This window comes from Dromiciops gliroides, chromosome 5 (assembly GCF_019393635.1).
Source record: "Dromiciops gliroides isolate mDroGli1 chromosome 5, mDroGli1.pri, whole genome shotgun sequence".
Classification (NCBI taxonomy): domain Eukaryota; kingdom Metazoa; phylum Chordata; class Mammalia; order Microbiotheria; family Microbiotheriidae; genus Dromiciops; species Dromiciops gliroides.
In genome coordinates, this window is record NC_057865.1 from 107,765,371 (window position 1) to 107,784,332 (window position 18,962).

At 39.9% G+C, this 18,962-nt stretch overlaps 1 protein-coding gene across 2 annotated transcripts in view; it reads left to right on the forward strand.

Moving 5' to 3' along the window:
• Window positions 1-15,823, forward strand: part of CREB3L2 (cAMP responsive element binding protein 3 like 2) — a 158,574-nt gene extending 142,751 nt beyond the window's left edge. For both annotated transcript variants that reach the window (XM_043969079.1, XM_043969081.1), the window contains exons 9-12: window positions 10,878-10,977; window positions 11,287-11,413; window positions 13,472-13,706; window positions 15,025-15,823. In XM_043969079.1, the coding sequence (XP_043825014.1) occupies window positions 10,878-10,977; window positions 11,287-11,413; window positions 13,472-13,706; window positions 15,025-15,100 (538 nt within the window). In that variant the 3' untranslated portion in view covers window positions 15,101-15,823. The remainder of the gene's footprint in view (window positions 1-10,877; window positions 10,978-11,286; window positions 11,414-13,471; window positions 13,707-15,024) is intronic.
• The last annotated feature ends 3,139 nt before the right edge of the window (window positions 15,824-18,962 follow it).

Consider the following 18,962-nt stretch of genomic DNA (forward strand, 5'->3'; position numbering starts at 1 on the left):
ATCTTTCTGTCTTGGGAGAGGGGAGAGAAGGAGGAAGGGAGGGAGAAAAATTTGGAACTCAGTCTTATAAAAACAAATGTTGAAAGCTATCTTTACAAGTAACTGGAAAATAATAAAATGCTTTTAAGATCAAAAAATAAATTAAAAAATACTAAGCCAATAAAAAAGGAGTAATCTTTACACTGGAAATGTCACAACAAAAAGTGACTAATAGGGAGTTGATACCCAAGATAGGAATGGAGATAGTTAGCAAGCACAATTAATGAATTCAAGTCACCTCACCCAGATGAACTAAGTTTTAAGGTTCTGAGAAAACTAGTAGATGTGTTGGTAAATATACTATTAATAGATATTTGAAAGATCATTGAAAATGGTGATACCACAAGTCTGAGGGAGAGCAAATGTTGACCTGGTTTTCCAAAAAAAGGGAAGAGAACTGAGTCTGCTAACCATTTATCAGTGATCTTGATTTGGATTTATGGGAAAATTCTTGAAAGGATGGGAAACCAATCTGCCTTTATTAAGAATAGGTCATGTAGATATAACCTCACTTCTCTTTGGATTTCTCAGGATTATTAAACTAGTAGATGAAGGGAATGCTATGACTATAGTTTACCTAGATTTTAGTGATGGTTTTTGTTTTTGTTTTTGTTTTTTAATTTTTGGTGAGGCAATTAGGGTTAAGTGACTTGCCCAGGGTCACACAGCTAGTAAGTGTGTTAAGTGTCTGAGGCCAGATTTGAACTCAGGTCCTCCTGAATCCAGGGCTGGTGCTCTATCCACTGTGCCACCTAGCCACCCCTAGTGAGGTTTTTGATAAAGTATCTCATATTATTTTTGTGGAGAAGATGTGGAAATATGGATTAGACCAGTCATCTCAAACTCAAATAAAAAGGGGGGAGGGGGAACTAACATCCATACATAAGGATCCCTACAGGTTGAACGTTAAGGCAGAAAACCACATTAACATTATTTATGTTCAACTGTATTTTTATTTATTTTGTTAAATATTTTCCAATTCCATTTCAATGTAGTTTGGGCCCAGTGTTTGACACCTCTAGATTAAATGACAATAAAATCAGTTGGATGCAGAACAGGTTGGATGGCCACATTTAACAGTTAATGGTTTAATGTCAGCATGACAGGAGGTCTCCAGAGAAGTATGCTAGGAATCTATGCTTGGCCATGCTCTATTCAACATTTTTATCAATGATCAGGATGAAGGTGTAAATGGTACGCTCATCAGACCTACAGATGACACAAATCGGGTAGGATAGCTAGTGCACTGAATGATAGAATCAATTTCCAAAAGGTTCTTGATAGGCCATAATATTGGGCTGAATCTAATTCAATCTAATTCTCAGACTTGGATACCAAGACGTTTTGATAGAGGAGGCATAATTAGATAGTATTTGTTCTGAAAATGATCAGAGCATTTAGTGAACTGCAAGCCTGTGATGCACCTGCAATGTGATGTGACAGCTAAAAAAGGTAATGCAATCTTGGGCAGCATTAGGAAGGGGAGAGCTTCCAGGAAAAGAGAGGTGATAATCTCACTATCCTCTCCCTCTGTCGGATTTCATTTGGAGTATTGCATTCAGTTCTAGGCAGCATGCTTTGGGAAGGGCACCACTTAGCGGGAGAGCGTCCACAGAAGGCAACCAGGATGGTGAAGGTCTTTGAGTTCATGACATATGAGGATCAATAGAAAGAACAGGGCACGCTTATCTTGGAGAAGAGATTCAGAGGGGATGTGATAGCTGTCTTCAGGTGTTTGGCTGGCTGTTGTGTGAAAGAGAGATTGTGTTTCATTTCAGAGGGCCGAACCAGTCACATAACCTCTCTGAGCCTCAGTTTTCCCATCTTACATATGGGAATAATAATATTTTCTAAAAGGGGCAGCTAGGTGGCGCAGTGGATAAAGCTCTGGCCTTGGATTCAGGAGGACCTGAGTTCAAATCCAGCCTCAGGCACTTGACACTTACTAGCTGTGTGAACTTGGGCAAGTCACTTAACCCTCATTGCCCCACAAAAATTTTTTTTTTAAATAATACTTTTGGGGGCAGCTAGGTGGCGCAGTGGATAGAGCACCGGCCCTGGATTCAGGAGTACCTGAGTTCAAATCCGGCCTCAGACACTTAACACTTACTAGCTGTGTGACCCTGGGCAAGTCACTTAACCCCAATTGCCTCACTAAAAAAAAAAAATACTTTTTAAATATCCTACAGGGTTGTTATAAGGTTCAAAAGAGATAATGTTCTGTGAAGCTTTTTGTAAACCTTAAAGTACTATGTAAATGTCACTTGTATTTTTCCTCTTTTCTTTCTTTTTTTCTTTATATTGTCAGACCTTTATTTTTTTTCCTCCTCTTCTTTCTATTCTCTGAGCAATAATCAAGCCATCCTCTTTTCCTTCCCTTCATTTCCTATTTTTGTAGTTCCATACTCCTAGTCAGTTTGTATTCTCTTTATAGTTATTTTTATGCTACTCATCGTGTATAAAGCCCATTAGATTGTGTATTCCTTCTCTTTCTCTGACTCCCACATCCCTAGAAGTTCTTTACACATTGATAAATATTGATGACTATCTTTGGCTATAACCTTCTAACCTCATATCTTGTCCTGCAGCTTTCTCCTCTAGGCTCCTTACTTTTACATCTTGCTTAGGGAGTAGACAGTAAATTGTGAAGCTTTAGGGGAGACTATGTTTGACTTGAAGGGTTCTTAGGTATTAGAATGAATTCCCCAGAGATGAGATAGGCATCACAGAGTGTAATCTGGTGGGAAGGTAAGAAATTCTGTGGCTCTAAGCAAAAATGTCAACATCTTCATGTCTCTTTACCCTTTGTTAATTGCAAAATAAACAGATCTCTTGCTGGGGAAGGTCTATATGGGTGGTATGTATAGCTTCAAAGGAAAGATTATGCCTGTGCTTTCTAATTAATCCTAAACAAGCCAAGTAAATATGTTGTCAGTATTCCCTTTTTGGTAAGAGATATTGCCAAGCTAGAGTCAGATCAGAAGACGGTGTCTATGATGGTAAAGGGACTCCAAAACATAGCATATAAGAAAAAAAAGTGAGGGACCTAGGGATCCTTAACCTGGAGAAGAATTAGGTTCTGGGTATGATAGGTAGCTTTTAAATATTTGAAAAACTATTCTGTGGAATAGAGATTAGACTTGCTCCATTTGTCACCAAAGAATTAAGGGGAAGAAGTTAGGACACATTGGTAGCAGTTGTAGTGGGAGGCAGATTTCTACTCTTAATTTATAGAAAACTTTCTAACGATTAGAGCTGTCCAAAAATTGAATGAGCCAAAGAGGTTGGGAATTCCCCATTGCTAGGTTAGGAAATTGCAGAGGAGATTTCTGCTTGGGGGCAGGGAAGGTGTGGTGACTGACTAGATATGTAGCATTGGTGCTACTTTCACAAGGTCATCATTGTCTATTGCTGGTTGGGAGGGTTTATTTAGAGTGAGCGTTCTCTGTAAAATGCCATATTTAATGGAGCCTTAGAGAGTTTTGATAGTGAGAGAGACTGGGCCTGTGATTAGTAATAGGCAGCTCCTCCTTGAGGAAATTCTATCTACCAGTGCTCCTTTTGGTAGTGCTTATATAGTCTTTGGGAGTTGACTACAACTACTGAGAGACAATGTGATTTGCCCAGAGCCAGCATGAGTCAGAGGCAAGAGGCTTGAACCCAGGTATTCCTGGCTATGAAGTTGACTTTCTATCATATTTCTCTGCTTCTCTTAATTCCTGAGATCACAGATCTCTAAGAATATTTTGAATATCTGCTTTTGAATGGTTAGAACTTCTAATTTGTAATTAGGTGGCTACTGGTGCAGTTTCCACACAGTGACTTAAGGGTTTGGTTTTCATAGGATCAGAGAATCTCGGAGTTGACAGAGACTTCGTAGCCCAACTAGTCCAACCTATTCTGGAACAAGAACCCCTGTATGATATACTTGACCAATAGTCATCCATTTTTGTTATTTGAAGCTCTCTAGTGTGGAAGAACCCATGACTTCTTAAGGTATTATCCTCCACTTTCATTTAGCTCTGATTGTTAAGGAATTTTCCCTTAAATCCAGCTAAAATCTGCCTCTTTGAAACTTCTATACTTAGTTCTGTCCTCTGGGGTCAAATGGAACAACTCTAATCCCTCTTTCACATGATAACATTTCAGTTATTTGAAGTGAGCTCTTGTGATTGCCCCTTTTACCCCTCCACCCTTCCCCAAGTCTTCTGTTCTTCAGGGTAAACAAACATTTCTAGTTCCTTCATTGAATCTTTAGCAATCCTCAATTAATGTCAGGTTAAAATATTAACTGCTTCTGTACTCTTCTGCAAGCACCAACCCTTACTGCTCAACCTTTTTTCCTTTGACCTTTTCTGGATGATGCTTTACATGAAGGCACCTATGGATCTACTGTTTTAAGGACAAGCAGCTGCCTCCTTAGATGGTTCAGCTCCATCCTCTTCTGGAAGAGCCCCTTCCAGAATTGGTTAGCTCCAATCGTTCAGCAGTCCTTTTTTCCCCTTTCTTTCCTCGATCACTTTCTTCCACTGTCTCATATCCTGACATTCACTTTTCAAATCCTTATTCTTCTTTGTGTTTGCTTTGAAACCTTTCTTCTGTGATTTTTTTTCTTTTAAAAGAATACTCTGAATTATTATAAAGGATTTATCCCCAATTCCCTGGAAAGTGGAGGTATGTTCTTTGAGTCACTTTGTCTTCTCTTCTAAGAGGAAATCTAGACTGCTCCTTGAGCATAGATAACAATTGCTTGGCTACGGCAAAGAAGCAAACATCACACAATCTATTGGGGATCATGGCAAAATTTCTTCCTGCTTTCTGTCCTTTCCAGAATCAAGATCCTCAGTCCTTTGCTCTTCTTGCTAGTAGCTCATGTGACAACCTTTCTTTGAGTACCTTGGTGTAACCACACCCAACTTCCTTTCCCTTGCTTCACCCATTTCTTTTTCTTTCCTATCCTTCAGCTCAATTCTGGGTCCTCCTCCTCCCTTCATGTTTCCTCTTTCTTCTTTTTCTCTAGTCCTCCCAAACTTTCCTTTCCCAGACTTGGTGTCTCTTGGGGCCTTGATTTAAATACTTATATTGTCTTTGATAAAGACTGTGGATATAGTAGAAGAAGTAAGCATCGTCCAACCTTCTTAATGATTTCTCAAACTATAGACAGGAAAAACATATCAAGTTCTGTACGGTGTCTCTTATTATAGGATTAAATTTCACAATTTAGTCTAATTTTGAATGTTTTACTGAATTTCTTTTGAAGCATCTCCCAAGATATTGGATAATACTTTATTTTGAGCCAGAATGACAGCTGGCTTTGACTGCTCTTTTATAAGGACCTAAACAAGGAAAGCTACTTATTTATTTTTTTATACCTCATCAGGGGATAACATCCATTTTTTTTTCTACAGAGTGCTGGACATGTCTCCTTAACAAATTGTGGAAAATCTGTTTGAAAAAACATGTGCTGGGATGGTTTAGAGGGTGTTCCTTATGCTGAAATAAGACCATGCTCCCAGAAGTCCATGAATTCATTAGTAATGCTTGTGGATGATTAACAATACTATACTAAAGAAAAATAAGTATATGTTGAACTTTAAATGCACCATTAGGTTTGCCATACAATGGACTTTTAATTGCTTTACTTTAAAAAATAATTTTGTTTATCTCATCTGATGACTTCCAGGCAGGCTGACCTCATGGATCTCTTAGCTTCAGGGTTTGACTCTGCCCTAGCTGCATCACCAAAACAATCATTTTATCCCACAACTCACACGTATGTGGTCAGTATCTTTCCCTTAATGGATAGGAAGCTTTTTAATGGCCAGACACAATTCAGTTCAACAAACATTTATTAATCACTATTCTCTTCAAGTGTCTGTGCTGATTTCAGTGGACATTAAACTGGAGCCTGATGCATGAGCGTTTGGTCCTAGGTAGGGTCCCTGAAATGTATGATTGGAAAAGGAAGTAGGCTAGTAAACCAAGTTGAACAGCCATGAATTCAATTCCTAAAGACCTAAAGGAAGATCTCCAACCAGTTGGACAAAACATTTGTAATGGATTTTGGGGAAAATGTGGATTACAGTAACAAAGGGGAAGGTATGCATGGTTGCAACTTTTGCAACATTGGAGGAAATACCACATTGATAAAAGTTTGGAGTACATGGAAATACTGAAGCAGAAGCATGTTTTCTCCTACCCTAAATCTTGACCATACTTTGAAGTTGCCTGAAAAATCAGTTCTCACATGGTGTTTATTATTACCATTGAGTATGAGTAAATTGGATAGTAGTAGTGACGCTGAAGCTATGGTTACTATGTGGTAGATAGTCATTATAGTTCAATACTTCAGAAGATAATTGTAATTTCATCAGTTTGGGTATTTTTCTGACCAACATAGATTACAACCCTTCCATTACTTAGTAAATGGTTTCATCGGTTGTTAGGGTTATAGAAAAAGTCATCACCTGCTGGGCAATCTTCTGGTGTCAAGCCTCTTTGAATTTAGCTAGGAAAGTCCTTATGGGCAAACTCAAATTTGTCACTGGACCTGTACTAAAAGCCTTTCTAGATAGGACCAGGCAGAACTTGTCATCTAATGCCATACTAGATTTTTCTTGTTTTGTTTTGTTTTGATTTATTTTTGTCTGGGTCTGTGGTTTCTTCAGTGTATGAAACTCCCTGGATGGAAATTCCCTTTACCATTGCAGATTAACAATTTGTCTATAACTTAAAGTCTTGAGGGCAGCTAGGTGGAGAAGCAGATAGAGTGCCAGGCCTGGAGTCAGGAAGACTCCTCTTCCTCTGGCCTCAGATACTAATTAGCTGTGTGACTGTGGTCATGCCACTTAACCCTGTTTGCCTCAGTCCCTCATCTGTAAAATGATCTCCAGTATTCTTGCTAGGGAAACCCCAAATGGGATCACAAAATGATTGAAAAACAACTGAACAACCTATAGTCTTAGAGGCTTAATAGAATACTGAAAGACCATGGGATTTATTGTTGGTCAAACATGCCTACTTTGTGTCACAGGCAGGATTGAGCTCAGATCTTCTTGTCTCCTAAAATGGTTCTGATTCCACTGTGCCACGATGCCTCCGGCCTTTCAGTGCCTAAGGATGGTTCTCTTATACGCGATCAGACTAGGAGTTTAGTACAGGACTTGGATTATCATAGTTAGTGTTTAGGTGGTGGTTCTTGGGCTGGTGAGCTCAAGTTGGTTGAGTGCACCATGCTAATGCTAAAGTTTCCATTCCCATATGGACTGCTTAATCTGACTCATACCCTTAGCTACATGTAGGCACCTCAGTAACATATGTCCTTCATCACAAGGAGTGGCAGGGAAAGGGTAACCTTATCTATACTCCTAAAAGAATAATTTACAGTGCATTTCAAGGTTACTGTACATACGAAACTCCATTAGGTTATTGTTAGTGTCAGTTCTCTTCATAGGTTCATTATTTAATGTTGAGGTTATCATATTGTCAACATTTTGGTTAAGTAATTGGATTTAGGGGAATTAATGGTTAGCATTGGGTTAGGATTGATTTAGATCATAGACTATGGAACATTAGGATTGGCGGGGACCAGAATCATCATCTAGTCCATTCCCTCTTTCTTTGGGTGAAAAAAAATTGAGGCCAATGTTATTAAATCCTATTCCATATCATGGCCAAAGTCAAGTGTTGTTTGTTTCCATTCCAAAATATGCATTTTTATGGCTATGGGACAAGGGTTCTTAATCTTTTTAGAATCATGAATTCCTTCGGTAGTCTGGTAAAGCTTATGGAATCATTCTCAAAAGGTTTTTAAATAAATATCATTACAAAGGAAACCAATTGTATTGAAATGCAATTGTCAAAATATTTTTAAAACAAGTTTGAGAATCCCAAGTCAAGAACTCACGTTGTAGAAGCCTCTAAAACCGGTCAATATTTTGAGGGTCTTTGCTTCAGCCCTCTGATTTCACAGTAAGGGAATTTCCCTCCATCTTTGTGAATCAGCAACTCCTCTGTAACTCAAAATTTTTAAATCATTACCTGGAGCCACAAGAGGTAAGTCCAGGGTCACAAAGAGGGTATTTATCAGGGGTGAAGCTTCAACCCAGGTCCTCTTCATTTACTACTTTGTGTATCCAGAGTAATGTTATAAAAAAGAATTAATACATTTTGGGGGTGAATTATGTGTATTCAAGGGTTATTCCTGCTAGTTTCTTTTATTTTTGTTTGTTTTTTTATTTAGAATTTTTATTTTCCCAAATTACATGTAAAAACAAATTTTGACATCCAGTTTTTAAAACTTTGTGTTCCAAATTCTTTTCCTCCCTCCCTCCCCATGCTTCCTGAAGAACTCAGGCAATTCAATATAAGTTATACATGAATAGTCATGCAAAACATTTCCACATTAGCCAGGTTGTGAAAGAAAACAGATAAAAACAAAACTTCAGATAAAGGAACTAACAAAAAATTATGCTTCAATCTGTATTCAGATACCATCAGTTCTTTCTCTCTAGATGTGTTCCTTCTAGTTTCAAATCAGTTTTGATGATGGGCAAGGTCATCAGAATTTTATTTCCATTGGCTGTTGAGTTCAATGGCAGCATCCCTGATAGACAGTGACAAGCAGCACATTCTAAGACAAGTTACTCTTCAATATGAACTGAGGAAAGAGTGCTGGATTTGGAATTCTGATTCCAAAGGGCCTCCTTGCAAATTCTAGCTCTGCCATTTACTGTCTCAGTGACCTTGGACAAGTCACTTAGCTTTCTCTTGGGGTCCAGTTTCCTCATGTGTAAAATGAGGTCTCTTCTAGCCCTAAATTGATGATTCTGTAATTCTCCTTTTTATTTGAAATGGGAACTTCCTTTGGGAATGTATTTATTTCAGCAGAGCTGAATGAGAAAGTTCCAGAAGACAAGAAACTTGTTTTCTGGGTTCTTTATGTTTTGAAAATGGCTGTTTATGCACGTCCTTCTAAATTTTTCACTTTTCATCTTCATCATAAGCAGAGGACACTAAATTGAAATTAACCTTTTTTTTAAAAATCAGTTAAAATAATTTATACACAGCAGTTATCATCATGGGTTGAGTTGTAGCTGTAGATGCAAATGCAGGTAGCGAAGGGGACATTGATCTGAATGGCTACAGACCTCTAAAATGATGCTGGTGCTCCATCTCTTGAAAAAATCCCTGACACCTGTTATTGATGTTTTGTTCATTTGCCCATTTCTCAGAAAGAAAAGAGTAGAAGACCTCTGGAACATTGTAACATGGCTGCCTTTTACCAAAATTAATTACTGAGTCAGAGGCTTGAGAAGCTTTCTCCCAAGCAATTTTTCTTCCCTCCAGACAATGCATAACACCCTCACATGTACCATCATCATCATCCAAAGTGGTGTCTTTGATTTCTGTATCACTAATGTGATGGACCACTAGGCACATCTTTGTGTGTACCCACTTCTCTCTCTTGTGCTTTGCAGGTATGAAGGAACAGTTACTTTCACTACATCAGAAATATGTGCTAGAATCCTTTATGCGAGGGACTGTATTCAATTCAGTTCAATGAATATTTCTTAAATACCTACCATGTGGAAAGCACTATGCTACCCCAAAGTTTACTGTTATGTCTTCCAAAGAGGGTGGAAATAGGCAGCTTGAAGACAGGACAGTAAGGCCACAGTTTCTACTGACTCTATTTACAATGTTTGACTTTTAACACAATTCCAGTTACTGGCAACATTTAAAATTACATCTTTAATGTTAGATTGAAAGCCTTGTACGGAGCCTGTGTGATGGATTAACTTTCCGCACAAAATCTTTGCTTTAATAGCTTCTTGTATTCAGAACAACATCCCGGTCCATAGGCTGATTTAGTAAGATAACATTGATGAGGGAAGCCAGAAAGATAGTGAATATATTCCCAATTGTTCAACAAACTCCCCTGGGGCAGACTTTATAATTGTCTAGGAGTAGAATAGTTTTATTATCCTCTTGCAAGCCTGTGGGTCTAAAATGACCTTTTCTCTCATGGTAGAAAAAAGATGATAGAATCAGTTACTATAGAGATACCTTATGCCTTCCAAGGTGCAAGTATGGTACTGAGGTGTGGTTTCTCAACATACTCCTAGATACATGAAAGATTTTGAGGTGTAGGGAGCTGTCATTGATCATCGTTGATTGCTCTTCTTTGCAGTGGGGGTGTCTATTGCTTGCTGCCAATATTCATGGCCACCATTGAGCAATATCTTCTCTATTTTTTCCCTTTTTGCTATGAAAGGCTGGCTTTTTTCTTTCAAATAGGCATTGCCTCTCAATTGTAGTCTGTCTTTCTGCATGGGAAGCAGTCCCAACAGGTGTCTTCCTTGGGTTGTCCTGGTTGTTTGCATGTTTCTACATGCCTAGGGGTGTCCCTTTTGTTTTAAAAAGGGTTGCTATTACAGAAGACTATTTTGCTAGACCATCATTATGACACAATCACCTAGTTTTGTAGTTATTTTCATGCTTCTCTTATCTTACCTACAAAATTATAAGCTCTTACCTGGCAGAGGCTAGGTCTTTATTCATATTCCCAGGACTCAATATACATATATTTGTTGAACTAATGATCAATAATGGTGACAGCTGTACTGAAAGGCATTAGCTCTTCTATATCTTGCTTTTTAGGAAAGAAGGTTGTTTTGTTTTTTTCCTTTGCCAAAATCACTATGTACTCTTTGTTAAAAACCAGGCACAAAACTATAGGGAACAATTGTTTCCCGAAGCACAGCGGGGAGGGAGGGAGCGAGCCTGCTTATCTCTGAGATTCCTTTAACTGTTGTTTTCACATATCACCCCTGCAGAACTCTCCTGCAGCAGTTACAGAGACTCCAGTCCATGGTTGTGGGCAAGGTTTCCCGTTCCTGCAAAGCAGCCAGCACTCAGACAGGCACTTGTCTCATGGTGAGTCCCAGGGGATAGAGGCTTGAAAAAAATAAAGTCAGAGAAACTCTCCTCATCTAATTCTTACTGTTGTTATTTCTTCCAAGTGCACTGTCTCAAGGATAAGGGGATAGAGAAGTGGGAAAGCCATACTCAACATTGTCACTGTTTCTGTGTGTTTAATTGTCTGATCTTTGACCTTGAGTCTTGTTAGCATGAAGATCTTGGTATAAGGAGATGTTTCTCTCGTTTCCTTCTCCATGCATAACATTTGCTCTCTGGAGTTTCTGCCTATAATTATAACCTCCCAATGTTTTCTTTCTCATCTAGGTTGTTGTGCTTTGTTTTGCTGTTGTGTTTGGCAGCTTTTCTCAGAGCTATGGGCCCTATCCCTCTGCTACCAAGATGGTGCTTCCAAGCCAACATTCTACTCCAGAGTCATACACGGCCTCTGTTGGTAAGGGAATATATATATATATATATATATATATATATTCTACCACTGCCTATCAGTTATCTTCCCTCCTCTTCTCTTCTTCTTCTTTCCTATTTTTCCTTCTTTCCTTTTCTATTTTTCCTTCCCTTTTCTTCTGAGAGGATATCCTTTGACAAATCCTCAACTCTCCTTCCTGAGCTATTATATGGATTTTCTGGCCCTCCAACGTAGAGGAACCCCAACCTGGAAGGGTCCTGAAATTAATAGGCCTTTTTTCCCTGAGGAAGAGATTCTTAAAAGTTGAGGCCAGGAACACCTGCGGTGTTTTCCTGACTCATCATAGGATTCTGAGACTACAAAGATGCAGGGGACTAGGTAAAGAAGTTATTTGTGGTGAGAAGAGAGAAAGAATAGCGGCACAGGAATATATAGGCAAAGCAAAGAAGTATGATTACATAAGGGATCTCCTGTATGAAGATCAAAGATGCAAGGTGGTAGAACTCACATGACTGTTGGGGAATGAGGTTTTCTGTTGAGTGGGAAAATTATTAGTGTCTATGTTGGGTATCAAATCAAGGACCAAGTAAAATACCTAACCCAATCCATCAGAAAGAGTATTCACTTCTGGCCCCTCCAGTCTCTACCTTCATATGACAGACCTTAAGGCACTTTACATTGATAGGAAGAGAGTATCAAAGGGAGGAATAGGTTTCTCCAATCTTTCCTTGGTCCCACCTCCCTAGTTTTGGAATTCCATTTACCTCTTCCGATGCCCCCCTCCTTCCCTTTTCCTCCCCAGGTGTTTCTCTTATTGGAAACTGAATATATGTAATATTTTAAATTTAGAAAAGTACAAAAAGCAAAAGGCTAATTTATTTTGTAGAATGTAAAGACTGGGACTTAAGGATTTTCCTGGTATGAATATATCATGAACACTAGAAAGACCAAAATTTAAGAATACATTGGAAGAATAAGATTCATCACTTGACTCAGTGCAATTTAATACATTAGGCAAAGAAAATAAAAATAGGAGGATGAAAATTTTTATTTCCAAGTAAAATTATAATATTTTTGTATCAACTGATGAGACTGGTGCTATCGGTATTAAGTGGTGACACCTACTGGTAAAATGTGCTATTCCAACCGAGCTCTATTAGCCATTATAAACAGTCATTAAAAAAATAGGAGAAAAAACAAAGTGCTCATCATAACTGTAAGTGTGGAGTTAGAAGATTGTGGATAAGAAAAAAATGTATTTATTATCAGGGAGGGGATCTTGGCATCAAAGAAAGTGCTGCTAAGTTCTAAAGTGATCAAAAGCATTCCAAGCTAGAGTGATGCTATTGTACCACAATGACAAGATTACCTCGGGAAGGAGCAGCAGCTTAGCAATATGTTTTAAGTGGTCTGTTGGGAAATTCCCAGCAATTCTGCTTCCACCCACTAAGCACGGGAATGTAGCTACAAATTTGTAAGGGAAGTTAACAGGAAAAATCACTTGTACTTAGGGAAATGCTGTTATTCAATTAAAGGTGATGGATGCTTGAACTGTGACTTATAGCCTTAGTTATGTGTCCCTTGGAGAATGGAGATGGCCATGGTAACTCTTGTCATTTTCCTATTTGAAGAATAGAATGGAGGTGCTTTGGTCCTCTCTGGGTTTAGGCCTCTTCAAATCCCTGGCTGGTCACTGCCATCTACATATTGCTCCCCAGAGACAAGGAAGAATTGGTATGATGAGAGAGTGGAGGTATAATATCAGGGCAACACAGGACAACAACTGCCTGTGTTGATATGCTTTTGTATTGTTCCTTTTAGTACTGTATAATTTTTAAATGTAGAAAACATGGAGTTCATCATGGAAACCCAACATCAGTTCCTGCCTGTGCTCTCTCTCTTTCCCAGACATTTAGCATTTCAGGTCCTGCCTTGAATAGTGGTAGCTCTTGTTTGAAAGAGGTGACAGCATCCAGCCCCCAAAGCTCTCTCTACTGCTTGTGGAGGCCTGCATTGTAAGACTGCCCTTGACTATGGTATATGTAATTATTTCTCACCTCTGTTTCCTTATTCTATCCTTAGTGAGATCCAGAAGTCTGCTGATCTATGAAGAACCTTCTCCATTGGAGGAGTCTCCGAGCCTAGGCTTGCCTGGGGATCGAGGGGACACTGAGGACAGAGAAAGAGGGCCCCCAATCCTTGGGATGTCCATGTTGGAGACAAGACCCAGGGCTGAAGACACTGATGTTGCTCAGTTCAGGATATCAAATGAGACAAGGATAGAGAAGTCAGTGCTGTTAGAACTTGGGCAGCACAGGTAAGTGGAAGGGAAACACATTTACTTTCCTCTGCTTTGGGGTTTGCAAGACCATCTATTGGGGTCTCACTGGAGGCATAGTTCTGTGACCTCTGATGACCATATGAGCTTAGTCTAGTCCTATTGCTGCTATCATTGGCTACTAATGGGTTATGGTTGCCCTAGCCCCCTTTCCTGCCCAGCGGTGCCCAAACAGGGGCTGTAGGGATCTCTATTGCCTCTTAGTTGCTGCTCCGAGTTGGAAATCGGAGCAAGAACTGCAATGAGCTCTACACATTAGTAGCTACTTAAGTAACAGTGGGGAGCTGGAACATGGAGAACTCAGCTGCCCACATTCCCAGCATATGTCAGCCTCCAGTTTAAGAAGTTTTAGGGTTTTTTTTTTTTTTTTAAACTTCAAGAGGTTGTTTTTTATATGATATTACTTTGGAATTTGGTTTGACCTAAGCTGGAGTTTACCTTTTTGCTGTCTATGAAAAAAGCAAATGGATGCTATGGATGCTGCTAATTTCTTATGACTCATCTACTCATTAAAACAAATGTTCCAGGACCCTGTACTTGCTGATGGCTTTTAAAGCAATTAATAAAAGTTACAATAATAATCAATAAAAACAGACTTTATGGAAAACTCTTATTATGCTGGGCAAGGCACTGTGGCAGATATAGAGAAAATGAGAAATGAATGAAATGAGGAATGATAACTAGCAAGAGAGGGAAAAGAGAGAGAGAGAGAAGAGAAGAGGAAAAGAAAGGAGGAGGGAAAGGGAGGAAAGAGAAGAAGGGGGAGAGAAACAGATGGGAGAGAGACAGAAACAGACAGTGCTGGGAGAGGGGAGAGAGAATAATTACACAGTGTGGAGAAAGCATTGGGTATGGAATCAGCAAGAACTGGGCTCAAGTTTATGTTCTTTGATTAACTTACCTCACAAAGTTGTTATGAGTAGTTCAGTGGAAAGAGCATTCGCTCCCTCAGAAACTTACCAGCTGTGTAAGCTTGGGCATTGGATCTCAATAATCATGGAGGCCATCTAGTCTTACCCTTTCATTTTACAGATGAGGAAATTAAGGCACAGAAGTTGAGACTTGCCCAAGGTTATACAACTAGTAAGTTTCTGAGGCAATATTTGAACCTAGCCCTTCCTGACTCTAAGTCCAATACTCTCTCCATTACACCATGCTTCCTTGCCCAGTAGGAGGGAAAATGCCTGGGTTCCTTCACAAACTAGATGGCCAAACCTTGAGTAATAGAGGGCAGGGGAGGAGATTGTAGCTGTAGTTATTAAGTGATGACTAATATATTTTTTTTCCCTCCTTATAGGGTCAGCTCCAAACTGGAGGCAAATGAAACACTCAAAGTCATTGAAATTGACAGAAGAGTCAATGCTACTTTTTAAAGAGCTTCTTCATCTCCCCTTCTTCCTCACTTCCTCCCTTCCTCCTGTTACCCTTTCATTTAACAGACCCCACCCAACCTTAGCCAAAGCACTGTTGAGTGTTAGTTTGGGCTGAGAAGAGAGGCTATGACTTCAGCATTCGTGCTGAGGGATCTTGATCTCCTTCTCAAATTCCATTACTTTTTTTCCTTTCCTCTGTTTCTCTTTCTCTTGTTGTCACAGAAAATTATTTTAGCGTTAGGGTTAGGGAGTAGGTCACAGGCCTCTTTCCAACAATAGTGCCAAGAAGTTGGTCCCCAGCTCTCAGCATTGTGGCAGGACCAATGTTAAAGGAAGAGATGAATCTCTTTGAGTAGGGTTCCCAATATCAGCAAAGAGAACCCTAGAAGCCTCTTTTTGGGAAGTGGCTGACCACTATCTATCTGGCCTATCCAGGTATTTAGCCTTGGGGTGGGTGGGTGAGAAGGCAAACTGAGGTCACCAGGACGAAGCCTCTACAATTTTTAAGAGAACTGCCAGGAAAACACATCAGCATTCATCTATCCAACCTACTCTTTATACTTTCACCATTTGGGCTCCTCTTTACCACCATCCTCTTCCAAGACATTACAGGTATAATACCTGAGGGAATGAGGCTTTCCTACTCCAGACCTCTTTGTCTGTTCTTGTTACTTGTAGTTTCTTCCCTTCCTCCCCCCCCCCCCCCCCCCCCCCCCCCCCCCCCCCCCCCCGCCCCATCCATATACCCAAGAGTTCTACCTCCCGAACTTCTTGTTGTAAATAGTATTTATTAGCTTTCTGAGGCTTCCCTCTGGTAGCCAAACTGAAGAGATTAGATGCCTCCCCCTCAGTTTAGCCAGAGGCTTGAATTGAGCTTTGGTATTGAGAGTGTGTGGGAGGCTCTGAATCCTGCCCCTTCCCCACCCTCCCTCCTACCCCAACTTCCCAGCCCTAGTTTCATTTCTTGTTTCTTTTTTAATATTTTTCTTTTTTTTCTTTTTTTCTTTTTTTTTTTTTTTTACCTTAAGCCTGTAAGAAAATTACAGGTCATGAGCAGCCCCTTAGGCATGTAACTTCCAGACACAGAACATCAAACTCTGCCTCTTTCTAGGCAGACTCATCTGGGCTGCTGTGGCCCAGGAATGGGGCTCCTTCTCTATTTCTTTATGAGGGAAATCTAGAGTCCTATCTCTTGGACCACTGCGTGACCATTGCCTCTCTGGACCCTTGCCTTTAACTTTTCTTGGGCTTTCTGCTCCATTGATTCTACGGGTGCAACAAGGAATACTTCTTTGAGGTTCCTTGCACTGGTGGGGCAGATAACTTTGGCACCTACATATTTGTTTATTTGTTTTTTTCTTGGGAGCCTTTGGCTACTTTGCCCCACTCATCCAAAGAGACTTAACTTAATTGACCTTTGTGCCTTTATTTTTTTATGATTTAAAATAAACTGTTTATTAAAAAAAAGTTCTGCCCCTTCTCATATGAATAGGCAGTGGAAATTGCCTTTTTAATTGTACAATGTAGCAAGCTCTCCTTAACTGTTTTTCCTAGCTTGTAAAATATTTTTGTAGGAAAAATATTTTCATTTTGTATTTACATCTATAACCTCTCTTTCTCTGCTGCTTTTGTCCCATCTGTCTATTCTGTTATTGCATGCTACACTTAAGAGGGATTCTCAAAATGATCCATGGGCCTTCAATTCAATAACAGGTAACAGGATTTGGCATCATTAACATTCCCTATCTTGTAAATGGATTCCTGTTTTATCTGCTCTGGACCATTTGGAAATCACAGGTGTTCTTCCCCCTGTCCCTACTATATGGCATATGCCCTAAGTTCCTGCTTTCTATTCTCATACCAGATGTTTGATCCTAGATCTTAAAAGCATAGATTGTTAGGCCAGAACAGGTCCTTAAAAATTATCTCCCTGGGCCCTGGGTGGTATTGGTAGGAGTCGGGGAGGGGGAGGGGAGAAAGGCCATTTCTGATTCTCTCTCCTCATTGAATTCTAATTGAACACATGGAATTTCAGAGCTTGGGAGTGATCTTAGAGATCATCTTATCTCACCCCCTCATTTTTACAGATGAAGAAATTGAGGCGAAATGAACTAAAAATCCACACATGACAGAGCTGGATCAGAACCAATGTTTCTTGGTTCCTAGTCTAACATTCACTAAGCCATGTGACTCAGTCGGGTGATGCAATTAAACAAGGTGAGGCTCTAGTGATTTTAAAAGAGAGGTCCTCATTTTTGAAGGAATAAAGTGAGAGGACAACCCAGTGCAGTGATCTCCGTCATTCCTGTGCCATCTTGGATGTCAATGATCACTAGTTGTGACTAATAGTGGAAGACTCATTCCTTTGGGCAAAAAGAGGCATGTTTTCCTTGAAGATTGGCTTTAAGGCTTTCCCCTGTCCTTTGCTTTGGCCCTACCACACCCCTTTGCCTCATCTGTCAGTGATGGGAAAGCCAGAGAACAGTCTTGCCAGCAATAAATTGTGTGGCATTGTTCTTGCCAATGGAACACGCTTTGAGTCTTAATCTGCTTCTGGGTGTCTTCAAGTGACCTACTACCCAGTGATAGCTGGAAAAGAGCCCTTGGCTTGGAAGCTGAAGACTGGTGTGCAAGTCCAGACTCTACCACTTAATAGGTGTGTGATAATGGCAAGTCCCATAATGTCTTTAAAGCTCTATTTCCTCATCTGTAAAATTCCTGCACTGCCTACCTCACAGGGTTGTTGTGAGGATCAAATGAGATAATGTATGTAAAGCGCTTTATAAACCTTTAAGTGTAATGTTGTAAATGTAAGCTATTATTATTGTTGTTGTTATTGTTGTTGTTATTATTATTAAGTAGCCTAACAAGCATTCTATTAAGGGACACCATGGGCTTCATCATAGCAGATGCAGACTGACCAGACCAGGGAGGATGGATGTGTAAATTCTGCCTGGTCATTGGCTTCACCCAGAACCACCCATGGGTTTGATTTATGTTAATTTCCAGTACTGTAGTCCATGGCCAAGATGCCTTCTTTGCCCTGATGATTTCAGCAGCTCCCAAATATTGGCAGGAGTTGGAGTCTAGGGAGCTTAAGTGTTGATGAATCAGGATATTAGAGGAGCCATAAAATAAATAAATAAACTATATTTGTGGAATTCAAACATATGGTATGTGCTAGCTTCAATCATGTTTTCAGCATGTAGATAAGTTTTGTTTTGTTTTTCTCCCCCACCCCCTTTGGCTACACTTGCGAGTGATAGGATATCACACTGCAATTCTTGAGGCTATTACCAATTAGTCCTTTTATCATTGAAGCCTCTCTGTAACATAATCACTCCTGTCTGCCCGGCCCTCCCATTCCCCACCACTGCTGTGGCACTCCCCCATCCCCCCCAACCCATTTCTTCCCCAGAGCTGGAGTGTTTTTTAGAGAAACTCTTCACATTTCCCAGTAATCAGTCTCTTCAGAGCACTCTTGCTTTTTTATTGGGAAAGGGAAACCATATACGAGAAACATCAATGCCATTTTAAAAGAGATTTCATGTACCTTTTGGGCTCTCCGTAACATCCTCTCCACCCAGATCCCATCTAATACCAGAAATGTTGTGTGGGTTTGGTTGGTGTTGGCCTTAGAGAGCTCCTCGTTAACACCAAGCATTTTCATTGGTAAGGGATTTACTTTTTCCTTTCAAGGTGAAAAATTCTAGACATCTTTGGCAGTTGTATTGGAAGCTTTCCCCCCTAGGTATGCATACACTATTCCCTTACCATCCCTTTCCAGCTCCCCACCCCTTCTCAGTCTGTTTAACTTGAATTCTGGGAGATGGCTGTGAATTAATCCTTTGTTCCCAGAGTC